Raw genomic sequence first — 12,740 nt, 5'->3', positions numbered from 1 at the left:
TGCTGGACCGTGGGGGTATAGTCGGGGTACATCACTATTTTGGAGTCCTGTCTTTTGATCTCCCCACCTTCTCTGCAATATCGCACTCTCTGTCACGAAAATGTAAGATTTTAGCTATTATCGGTCGTGGGTGTGAGAGCCTGGCGGGGGGCACTTTTACAGGGATCTGTGGACGCGTTCCACTGAAAACCCCTGCAAGAGTTTCATCAATCCAGGTGTGAGGCAGATCGTTATGAACGGTGTGCTCCACCTCGATCTGTCACCAGTGGCAGGCTGAGCGTTATGCAGGGCCGGAGAGATTTCCAGTTGAGAGTGTGTGGATTGCCAGGCCTCTCTTAAGTTTGAGTATATGGAGGAGCCCTGTGTGGGGCACACGTTTGTCTCCTTCCTTAGCGTCTCTATTCAATAGTTCTGGCATGAGGGGTGTTTGCAAGGGTCCTCGTGCACGTATCCACTGCTTCAAGGTGTGTCGTGGTTGGATCTCCCTCCGAGTGTGTCCGTTCCCCTCTGTCCTGCATGAGCCAGGTGAAGTCCCTGTGTGGTACTCGGTCTGGGAGCTTGGTGCTTGAATTTTGTGCGAGGTCTCACACCGTGCTCTCATATAGCGTTGTGCTGATCTGTTGCGGGAGATGATCAGTGCTTCTGTCATACCGGTCCTTGGTTTGAGGGGCTTCCCAGATGCTCTGTTCCTTCCCACGCCCCAATTGATCAGCCCAACCTGCCCCCAGGTCTATTAATGGAGTATCAGCGTGTGGGAGAAGGTTCTAGTTCCGTGAATCAATGTTTGCTCTGGGCCGAGCCCCTCTCCCTCCGCGGTCGGGTGTCCTCCGCTTCGTGGGTCCCGCTGAGCGGTATCTCTGAGCCCCGGCTCTCCTCATTAGGTCACCTTCCGCCATCCACCTTCCCCGACGAGGGCCTCCCGTTTTTCCTGCTTCAAGCGGTGTAAAGAGTCTCCGTCCTCGATCCCTCTCTGGCTCGAGCCGGGGGTCCGCCTCTTCCTCTGCTGCAGGTAGCCTGCGGGTCTCGACTCCTCCCAGGCCCCGTAGCGCTGCCGTGGTCTATTGTGGGATCGGGGCCGGGTCGATGCACCGTTCAGCGGGTGTAGAAGGTGCAGGTAGTTGAGAGTATTTCCTCCCTTTCTCAGCAGGACCTCTCTGCTCAGGGGCGCCAGGTCCTGTCAGCGCCGCCATCTTAGATGTCAGAGGGGCACCTCTCCCTCTGTTCCGTTCAAGACTTTGCCGGGTCCGATTTCGCTTCGGAGTGGGGCCAAGTCAGGGGGGAGAGGTTCCCCTTTCCGCAGATGTAATTACCGATGCTGTTTGTGTAGTATTTACGGCGTGATTTCACATGTTGCAGGATCTCGGGCAGGAGCTCCATGAGTGCGCGTCCTCACGGCATGCGTGCTGGCCACGCCCCTCGCAATCACCTCCACTGATGAGCATAAACTTTTAGACCAAGTGGTGAATAAGTATCCAAATTCAAGGCTGTGCAACCAAAGCGTTCCTGCTTGTATCCTGGCTTTGCCAGCAGACGATACAGTGATCCTGGTCAAATCATGTAATATTTCTTACATTACTGTGCTGTCTTCTGTGATGTTTGCCTTCTTGCATGCTGGGGGCATTGTTTAGCCCATTACCAGTGGTACAAGTGTATGAAAAGAAATAGTGGAACTATGTTCCCTGCTGGCCTGCCCCCACACCCCACAAACCCCATCACCAAGCTACGCCCCACGCACAATATAACCCCCCCAAACAAATGTGCCTGCTGTTTAAGGGAACATTCAGTGCACTGCAGTGCAAGCTCCAACTTCTTCCTACACTTACATTCCAGAATGGTTTATTTTTAAAAGAAATGTGAAGGAACAATACATCTTAATTAAAAAGAAAGTAGAGGAACAGCGCTCCCAACCGCTCCTGCTTACATTGACCACTGGCCATTAGTTGATCTTTTTTCTTATGGAGGCCATTTGAGTGGATGGCGTCATAGACAGAAGAGAGTGGACCAGATGTTGCAGGCGTCGTGCAAGCATATTTTAAGGTCTGCTCGGTTGACAGAAAAAATGGTTTGCCTTTTTGTAAAAGTCAAAGTTTTTTCTGCACATTTATAAATTACAATTTCACAAATCAGTATTTTGGAAGTATTTAATGCTTTAAAATACAAAAGACAACCACAGATTAAATCTGCTAAATCACATCAATTGGTACGCTGGTACTTATAAACTTCCCTTGGTGGTGGAGAGAATGAAGCTAGAATCATTCCAATTTTACTTAACACCCTTTCATAATATTTAGTTTTTAAAAATTGTCATGCTTAGTAATGTGTTTGTGTACTTTGCAAGTCAGTTTTATAAAATTAGATTATTTTAGTTCATGGTAATAACCAGAAAATAAATTGTTCAAATGCAGAAATTGCAGAGTTGGCGCACATCACAGCTTCACCCCTTAACCAATGTGTGATCATGGGCATCTCATTTAATCTTTTATGGCCTAACTTCTCAAAATTGCCAGTCCCTAAACCTTTCAAAATTGTGAACCCTGCAGAGTGACTTCCTTTTTTTAGGATATGATCTTCAAAAAAGCAGCACTAATGCTTTCACTGGCTACAGTGTTGCTTACACTCTAATAGTGAGCATTGATACATTGCACACTACAGGCTAATGAAAACACTATTTGAAAACAATGTCCCAGTTCTAATCTCAGTCTGTCTGGGTGCAGACCCCTTACTGATAGCTTCTAATCTGCATCCACTATCCATGCTATGGTATGTGTAGCATTCTCCTTCCCTCCAATTTGTCTCCTCTATCAATGCTTGAGCACTTTTACATTCTGTAAGGCAGATAATGCGAGTTCTCTTTTCTGGGTTACATGTACCTTTACATATGGTCCTGAATTAATACTACAGGCTGCCTATTTTCCTGGATGTTATTGACCAAACGTATCCTGCATCTATACTAGGAGAGAAGTAACCACTGCTAATGCTGGCCTTCAAATACTACGTGTTTATCATTCTGATTAGAGCAAGAATGAAGGGGACTTAAAGGGAGTAAAGATGCTTATTTTGAATCACCTAATTTCTTTAGTTTGGGGCGGGGAGGCCCAAATATATCCGTGCCCAGGGCCCCAAAAATGCTAAAGATGGCCCTGATTGTGTGCATTGAACAGTCTTAGTAAATACATCTAGAGATCAGACCCTTCTTGTCCGAATGGGAGCATATGATAGGCTCAGGGTGAAAGCACATCTGACCTTGAACATTAAACAGAGACAGGCCGATTCACCAAAACGTTACCATGAGTAAGTCTAATTTACTCCAGACTTACTCTGTGCTTACTAGGGGTAAGTAAGGAGTATGTCTGAGATACAAGAATTAATGTCTGTGTGAATCAAGTAGTCTCTTTCCATAGGTAATTCAGAAGTAAATCTGCGTTACAACCAACGTCTTTGTAAATCAGCCACCAAGATCCTAACACGCCAACTTTAAAGCAGTACAAGGTACTGCTGTGAACATGGTTGGAAATGTTTTGTTTTAAATCATGTAATCTATTTCATATTTGCACCATCCCATTGGTTTACTATTAGCTTCTTTGTACGGTGTATTTTTTATGTTTATTCATTATTTATTTATTTGCATTTTTAAAGCGCGCAGCAGCCCTTCGGCATCGTGGCGCTGTTACAGAGAATCTTGCTGGTTACAGAGGATACAGAGGATACCGAAAGCTTGGTGGTTACAAAGCAAGCAGTGGTTATGTTACAAACTTAATGGTTACATATGATGTATTGAAAACTTAGTTGCCTGGTATGTGTGTGATAGGAGCTAGTTGAACAGAGTGGTTTTAGGGGTTTTGCGAAAGATGGATAAGGAGGGTTCAGCTCTGAGTGCGTTGGGTAAGGCATTCCATAGTTTGGGTGCTATGTGAGGAAAACCTATACCTCCAGCGTTTGTTCTTTTGATGGGGGAATGCAGAGTTGGTTGGCGTGGTGACTTCTTTTGGGGCGTGTCAAGGTATTTCTGGTAATGGTTTCTGATAGGTAGGATGTCACATTCATCACCTGTCATAGCTCTCACGTGATGAGGCTCCCCCCGGAATTCATGTCCCAGGTTTCAGATGCCTGGCTCACATTTACACCAATGCCTATCATTTACAAAACACTAAACCAGCGAATCACAAGCATGTTACTAGGAGTACCTCTGAGAGATATTTTACATTCGCCGTAGTACTTGTCCCTTACAGGTGTTCTCTTTCTTGAAGTCAGTCAAAGACACTACATTTAACTTAATTGTGAAGAAACACCTTTTAAATTGGTGTTATACCATCGATGTTGATGCAAAGCATACTGCCACTCATTGTACTTAGTCCCTCCATGGACTCACGTAGGTTGTAATACCCGTTTTGCTTCTCTGTTTCACAGCGTGTAAAGCCGGATTCTACAAAGCCTTTTCTGGCAACATCAAGTGTGCCAAATGCCCGCCGCACAGTTCCACGTACGAGGAAGGTTCTGTGAGCTGCATCTGTGATAGGAACTACTTCCGGGCAGAGTGGGACCCACCTTCCATGGCTTGCACCAGTGAGTATTGGGAAAGGTTAAGGTTTGGATCTTGGTGTATCATTAAGTTAATGCTGCTAACCATTGTGCCTTCAAGAGACAGACTTCAATGTGTTATATATAAGCAATCAAGCCCATAAAAGCGCTGGTCAAGGAGTAGCCAACGTGTCACCCTCCAGATGTTTATGCCTACAAATCCCAGCTGCCCCAGTCAGCAAGTCATTGGTGACAGATCAAGGGGATCCATGGGCAAAACATCTGGCAAGTGACAGTCTACCTAATCCTGCATTACACAATAGAAGGCTAACATAGTTACTTGAGTAACCAAGTTAAATGATACACTTCAAAGAAATTTGCCTGACTGTGTTTTACTGTATAAGTTTCCATGTGCATTACGCAAAAAATGGTGTCATTGTTACACCAAGGTTGATTACCTATAAGGCAAATATTACTTTCACAAGCTTGATTTGTATATACAATTGTACTTGTCTACATATTGTTCTTAATGTACACTGTAACTCTGATTGAGATTTAGGGAACGCAAGGTTATCTTTTTAACTCATTTGGTTTTGTCGTTTCCGTTTTCTCGTTCTCTGGTTCTCCCTCGCTTCCCCACTTTCTTTCTTTGTTTCAAACTTTTTTTCTTTTGTAACCACGTTCTCGTTCTTTTTCTTCCTAGTCCCTTTTCTCATTCCTTCCAATGTCTCCTTCCTTCCAATTTCTCAGAGTTTCTTTCTTTTGGCTTGCTTCCCTTGCTCTCCTTAGCCCTCATATGTCTTTCAGTGTCTCTAACATGCCGCGCTTTATCATTGCAAACTTCCATCAAAGGCAAATGTTTGTCTAAGAATCAGCACTGAACCATTGTCCTGCTACCCGATGGCCAGGGTTCAATGATCGGGTGGTCTTCCATCTTTCAGACAGAACATAAACCTGTGCTATGTATAATCTGCCCCGGGGTGAAAACATCATTTGTGTCCACTGTTGAGGCCGAGATCCAACGCTATACCTTCACGGCTTCACAGGGAAATCAGGGGCAAAGGGCCTTCACCCTTTCCCTGCCCTTACATTTTGCATATATGTCCTAATTCCCATTAGAAACCATTGCAGACTCAGGAGTGAAAGGGTTAATTATTTGTTATGGATGTGGAGGCCCACATTTCTGTGATCAATATGAAGAAGGTGATTTGGGTGAGCGTTGCCGTCTTTTATTTTGATTGAGTGGTGGCTCTCTCCAAACGTCTATCGTCTGCACCGCCATCGCACAGGGATGCCATTTTGGGATCGCCAGGGGTCACACTTGTGACCCCTGAGGTCTCCCTTGCTACCCCTGTGGTCTTCCTTGCTTCCCCACAAAAATAGAAACAAACTTTCTTTTTGTTTTTACAAATTGAAGCTCCTGGCCTGTAGCTGGATTTCTTGTCCAGGCAACTTAAAAAAAAAAAAGGGGGTTCCACAAGTGAGCAGTGACCCTAAATAAGAAAGAACTGGAATAACAAACAATTTGTCTTTCTGGAATTCTATACAATAATTGCTAGACTCAATAAAGGTATATTTCAGGCACACTTCAGGAGGTGAGTCACTGATTTAGTCCGCTCTTCAACACCTCAAATTCAGAATGCAGCCAAAACCCTCCAAAAAGCATTTATAGTAGAATAAGCATCCATTTCGGGCTATGTATTTTGGTTTTATCGCAAGTTGCAGTTACAGCACATTCTTGTATGAAATGTATATCATGTTACAGTGATATTGTAACCATATTTTTCATAGTGTACTTAGAAACAATGCTATGTGATGCCACTTCCTGTTTTGTAATCAGAGGTCAAGGGTCATGTGATGTCACTGCCGCCACCCCTGGCATTTTGATGAAATGACGTCCCTGCCGTTGCACCAATGTTGCACACACGTGTTGCTAAAATCTCACAATTAAAGCTGCCATGGCTATTGAGCATTTGTTTCGGGCTCATTTAGTAGTCATCTACCTGGTGCTAGTTGCACAAAACCGACTGGTAAAATTGCGCTCTCTGACTCATCATGTGACCCTGGACGTTTAACTGTGCACCGACTTCCGCAAAGTCTTTTGATGTGCATGAATTTATGGCTACTGCAGGCGTTCGTGAAGCACATGCAGCACCACGGGTACAACACCACACACAAAAGCACTGACTTCGCAGCAAGCATTTTGTTTCATTTCAACTTCGTATTTCTAGCAGCGAACATGGCCAGGGCTTGTTTGAGTCTTTGTAGGGCAGTGATGGACCTCTCCACATAGCAACCTTGACTTAAGTCCTGGATTTGTTCGCAAAAAAAAGAAATGGAATGGAAATGATAAAAATAATAGAAATATATAATGATGTGTTATTTATATAGCACCTTAATCCAAAGCGCATATTTACATACAATATCACCCAACCGAAATTGGTACTCATTTATCGACCTCAGAAGGACGAAAGGCTCAGTTGGCCTTGCCAGGATTCAAACCTGCAACTTGCAGATCACACTCAGATCACATCAGTGAGCGCTCAACCCACTGAGCTATCTTACCAGCAAATATATGGTTTTAATTTTTTAGGATTACAGTTTCAGACTATAAATACAACAGATACAGCTATGTAAAATAGTGTATACACTTTATAATTCATCCACTAATGCAATTATTTCAACTTCTATTGTTTTTCCCTTTGAAATCTTACATTAGGGCCACCATCTGCACCACGAAACGTGATCTCGCTCATCAACGAGACCTCCGTCATTCTGGATTGGAGCTGGCCCCTGGACACAGGCGGACGAAAAGATGTCACCTTTAATATTGTTTGTAAGAAATGCGGGGGGAGCATTAAAACGTGTGAACCCTGTAGAGGCAACGTGCACTTCCTGCCACGTCAGAATGGATTAACTAACACCACTGTCATGGTGGCCGAACTCTTGGCTCACACCAACTACACGTTTGAGATTGAAGCACTGAATGGGGTGTCTGACTTGAGTGTGCCCTCAAGGCACTTTGCTGCAGTCAGCATCACTACTAATCAAGCGGGTAAGTGTTTTTATTGGTTACTCTATTGGTAATATACTTTTACATCTGTGATTTTGACCGTTCCTAATGCGCTTCTTGGACTGATTTTTTGTTTTCCTCCCTGTCTTTGTAACTCAAAACTTTCAATTGCGTAGCAGATTTTGGAGCTCTTTCCTGAACATTTGGAATGGCAGTCATATGCACCCATACAAAGTTACAATATTGGATGCATCAAGCTAACTTCAGTTGTGCATTCCAAGTTATGATATTAGATCATTGGTTGAGTTTAACAGACAGAAAAACCTAAGACAATTGGCAATGTCCGGTGCAATTCTTAACCCCTTAGCAGCAAAGGGTGAGTTTGTTTGTCCTAAATTCCCATAAGGAATCATTGCAAGCTCCGCCCACTTCTGCAGTTAGGTGTATGTAGCATATGACTGTGTACATCAGATGGGCCGAATGCCGCCATTTTGGAGGATGTTGTACCCATTCCGTTGGTTAAGTGGAGCCACAATTGCCAGAGCCTCAAATTTCTCAAAAAAGACAGTTTCTGAAAGTGTGACTGAGGGCTCAATGGAGACGGGCGGAAGCCGCCTACAGACTCCTACACTCACACTCAGGGGTGTGGCTTTATTTAGAGGCAGGACTGCATCAGCACAACTGGTGGAAGCCTAGCCTCTGCACCCCTCCAGCCCCCCCTCTGCTCTGCTCCCGTCCCGTTACTCTAAAGTCAGTGGCAGAAGCTGCTTCTAAGGTTAGGGGTGAGGGTGACAGAGTGGTGTTGCCAGTAATGATCCTACCACCACTGCCAGATTGGAGGTTGTCGTAGCCCCCCACCGCCCCCTGGATTCCCTGGGCTGAGAAATCTTCAGAAATGGCCACCTACCCATAAATTCGAGAACTGTTGTGTTGGGGACATCCCTGAGGGTTCCTCATGTTTGGACGGGATTGTGAAAAAAGAGCTGGTGCTGCCAGTTACGAGCTGTATGTCTACTGACATCAGCACTGATAAGAGCCCACCTGGTGGTGCAGAAAATCACCTGTCCGAGGAGCTTCTGCTATGTTGATGCCTTCCTCAAGTGACTATTGATAGCCCGATTCTTGAATTGGGCACCTTAATCCGCTCTCATCCGGTCGACCAGGAGATAGAGCAATGGCCCACCAGAAGAGCTGCTCATACCATGTTTCTAGATCATGGCAGTAATATCATACGAGCTGTATGCACATAAAAAATAATAATACAAATGCAGTTGTTCAAAGGGACAGCAGTCCATGCTCTTTTTGAAAGTGATTACAGATCCCGTATCAGTGCATTGAACGCAGGGAAAGTGTGATTTTGTTCCGTTGTCACATCCTTACGTTTATAAGAATGTCTATAACAAGGGTCTGCAACATTTGGCTCCCTAGATGTTTTGTATTACAACTCCTATCATCACTGATCAGCACAGTCAATTGCAAGGTATCGCGGGAATCACAGTTCAAAACATCTGGAGAGCCAAAGGTTTCAGACGCCTGGATAAGAACTTTCTAGAGATGATAGGTGACAATGGCGTTCGGGTTGCAAGAGCGGTCCCCTTTCTCAATGAGATTTTTCTTTACAAATTGAATATCAGGGTAAATTCTAATGCTTTGTCAATGATTATGAATTATGACAATTCCGTGTTCATGCAGGATGTTATGAAATTTGTCAGAGCCGCTTTTAGAAGATGTCAAAGAGTATTTTGAAGTTTCTTTATGTAATGTCTGTGTGATTTTGTTGTACTGAATTCGTCAATGTTTATTTTTTTTCTGAATACAAATTTTGAACCTTACAAATTTGGTAACAATGTCAACATTGACGGTGTCCTTAAAAATTGCTTAGCAAATGCTCAGTAATATTTCCTCACCATTAATGTGGATGTTGTTGCCCTTTATGAAGAGCATGAAGAGCAATAGGGTGGAGCGCAGGCAATAGGGTGGAGCGCAGGCAATATGTATCCCTTTGTGAAGGTACCAAAGAGTGCATCTACAAAACATGAGTTGATTTAAGGATTGTTCAAATGCTAAGTACGATTTTCATCATTTCCAAAAATACATCAGTGCTTTGTTTAATTTTGCTCCTAGGTGTGTGGTGTATCTGATCTGGATGTCTTTGGTTGTTGTTGTTGTAAGCAGGTGCAATGCTGTTTCTTACTGTCATATATCTTGGTCAGATTCAGTTTCATATGCCTATTCTATGTTTTAATTTACAGAATTAAAACAGAGCACAATTAATTCATCAATAGTGTTCGCGGGCCAACCCAACACCAGCACTTATTAACCCTCAACCCAAGTTGACATTTCTAAATAAATTGTGTGCCACTAGTTCAGATCAAGTTCCAGGCATTCCTCATGCCCGTGGGCAATAAAACGATCAGTGGAAACTAAAATGATCAGTGTAAGGACGATGGCCAGGTGCTAGTTTAGACATCTGCTCACCAAGAGCTAAGCATTCAGGGAGCAAAGATGCAAATCTGGGTTCTAGACATAAAGTGAAAACCCTTCAAAGATGGCCGCCAGCAGAATGATGGCAGCCGCTTGAGGGGAGGCGTCCCCTTTCTAAAACTGAAAGACGACACCGGTGAGTAGCCCAGTGGAACCCTTGAGTCCAAAAAGAAAGTGAGGACATTGGATATGATTTGGTAGAGGGGGAGGTATGGGTAAGGACATGACAGGAGAGCAAGGAGTAGAAGCAGAGGGGCTGCAGCCTCCAGAGTGCGTGCAGGCTGCAAAGAAGTAAGAAAGATACTTCAGAAAGCAAAACAAATATTGCCAATCATTTGCTAAATTGCAAGGACCCTGACTGACTGATGGGCACCCATCATTCAACTCAAGTTGCTAATATGTGTGCTCACTTTGCCGCTGTATGTCAGAATAGAACTTTGTTCTAAATCACTGTGATGCCTATATATGTTCAGATTTGGAGTGCAGACACTAAACACAAAGGTCAGGTGTTTTTAGACCCCTGTATCTCAAATATTATCATGCAAATTGGAGCAGAGTGAAACATTCTGATGAGAAAAGAGGAGGCCACTGTGATATAAAAGGACAGACTGAACATGCCTCTCTCGTGAAGGATACACTGATATGGATCATAGCACTTACCAGAGGCATAGATAGGATAGGGCTTGAGCGGGCGGGGGGCGGGGCCCACCCTAGATCTGTAAATGCCCACTCAGCAGCACTGTTTGGGCATTTACATATGTTACTGTCGTGGCTGAGCATCTCCTTGGTGTAAGTGGTTTCAACCCAGCACTCCACCTAAGTCAATGCCTAGCGTGTGATGCCCAGCTGGAACCCTTAATTATATATTTTGATGTCTAAAGTTCTTTTATTTCTGAATGATGTACCCATATATCATGCCCCTCTCTTTGAATCCCCCCACCCCGGTCTCACTGAACCAAGAAGAAGGTTGTTTTGCATTGCAAAGTTAAAATATTTATTTGATGGATTTGAACAAGATATAGATCACACATTTATGAATTTGAACAATATCTAGATATCATACTATTCATATTTATACAATCAGCGTTGGGTGATATTACAATCAACAATCTCTTTAATCAGTAGGAGTATGGATGAGAAGAATAAGGTAGCATAGAATAAAACTTTGTGTGGGTTCAATGAAATGTAATGATAGGAAATTAATGCAGCACAGAAATAAAACTTGATATGAATTCAATCAAATGCAATGTAATCACTCTTTCCCCCTCATACTACTCAATCCCCCCTAATATGCAATATAGAGATGGAAGGAGAGAAACAGGTTTCAGGAATATATACACTCAACAAATGCAAGGTCAATCCCAATTCCCCCCAGCAAGCAGAGAGAAACAGGAATGATTTCAAACAGGTCAAATGCTTTTGAATGTGATTTGTAATGAATGGGAAAAATACTGAAAATGACCTTAATCCGCTAAATAGGATTCATAACTACTGGGAGCCGGTTTGGATAGCTTCAGATAAACACTAGCAATGATGTTTGAATAACTAGCAAATATGAAACTGAATTCAGAGGTTGAATGCAAAGAAATAGCTGTTTTATATGGAATGAAATTAAGCCAAATGCAGAATCGCAGCAAACTTTTCCATGCACGTTAAGCGCGATTGCGGCAAAAATATAAGGAGTTGCAATGAGATTCTGGATTCGTTTGAAAGCTGAGGATGTTAGCTACAATATGACACTTACATTTCGTGTCTAGCATATACAGTTAAAAAGTTAAAGAGGTTTTAGTAAAGGTCATGTTTAGCTTCAATTTGACACTCACATTTCGTGTCTAGCATATACAGTTACAAAGTTGAAGAGGTTTTAGTAAAGTTCGGTTTTTCTCAAAAAGAGTCAAGATTTCAAATTAAAGATGCACTTTTGAAGATTACAAATAAGGATTGCCTTTACACTAAGGGGCTATGAAGATGCGAGATACCAACGGTACAGCCACCAGTCCAGAGGCGCCTCTGTCTGATCTTTGCCCGCTGCGACACTTGCCTTTCTTCAGCAACTATATATGAGCGCAAAGATGTTTATCATTACAATTATCACAGCACTATATGGATGAGAGAAGGATTCAGGAGAGACAAAAGAGATTCTACAATGCAGTTCTGGATATGATATAATGGGTTGGATGGGATTACTTAAGGCTAAGAGATTGGCTATGGACAATTCTATGCTAAATACTCACAACTATGGTTTTGGGATGGGCCCGTCAGAGATCTGGTCAAAGTTTTTGGACTGGAATCTGCTCGCCACCGGACAGGATTCAGGCGCTTGCTTCTGCACTAAGCAAGGCACTCTGGTCTCTGAACGGCCTCTTGGGCTGGATATGACGGGTTGGTTCTGGGTTATAGCTCTGCTTTACCGTTTTGGATCTCTGGGTTCTAGCAAGGGTTCTTTGTAAGAACCAGAAAACCAGCACAGCCCGGCTGTTGAATTTGTTATTCCCCTTGGAAGTTTGGGGTTAAAATCAAGTTAAAAGATTTTAAAGGCCAGCTGAGAAGGGTTCAGCTTTGGATTCTGGGACTTCTGCTTTCAGAGCTCTAGAGTCTTGATATGGGTTCTTCGTGCAGAACGGTTCGCCAGTAAATCAGTTGATGGGTGAATGTATGTGTGTCTCTCTGGGTCCTCAACAGTCCCTATTTATGTATTTCTCAAAGGGGTGGGTAGGCTGATTAT

At 43.4% G+C, this 12,740-nt stretch overlaps 1 protein-coding gene across 2 annotated transcripts in view; it reads left to right on the top strand.

Moving 5' to 3' along the window:
- EPHA3 (EPH receptor A3) overlaps nucleotides 1-12,740 on the top strand; it is a 908,976-nt gene that overhangs the window by 474,853 nt on the left and 421,383 nt on the right. For both annotated transcript variants that reach the window (XM_069637202.1, XM_069637201.1), the window contains exons 4-5: nucleotides 4,408-4,563; nucleotides 7,238-7,573. In XM_069637202.1, coding sequence (XP_069493303.1) covers nucleotides 4,408-4,563; nucleotides 7,238-7,573 — 492 coding nt within the window. The remainder of the gene's footprint in view (nucleotides 1-4,407; nucleotides 4,564-7,237; nucleotides 7,574-12,740) is intronic.

This window comes from Ambystoma mexicanum, chromosome 7p (genome assembly GCF_040938575.1).
Source record: "Ambystoma mexicanum isolate Mex_15411 chromosome 7p, UKY_AmexF1_1, whole genome shotgun sequence".
NCBI lineage: Eukaryota > Metazoa > Chordata > Amphibia > Caudata > Ambystomatidae > Ambystoma > Ambystoma mexicanum.
The sequence above is the reverse complement of the archived record's forward strand: the minus strand, read 5'-3'. Positions and strand labels throughout refer to the sequence as shown.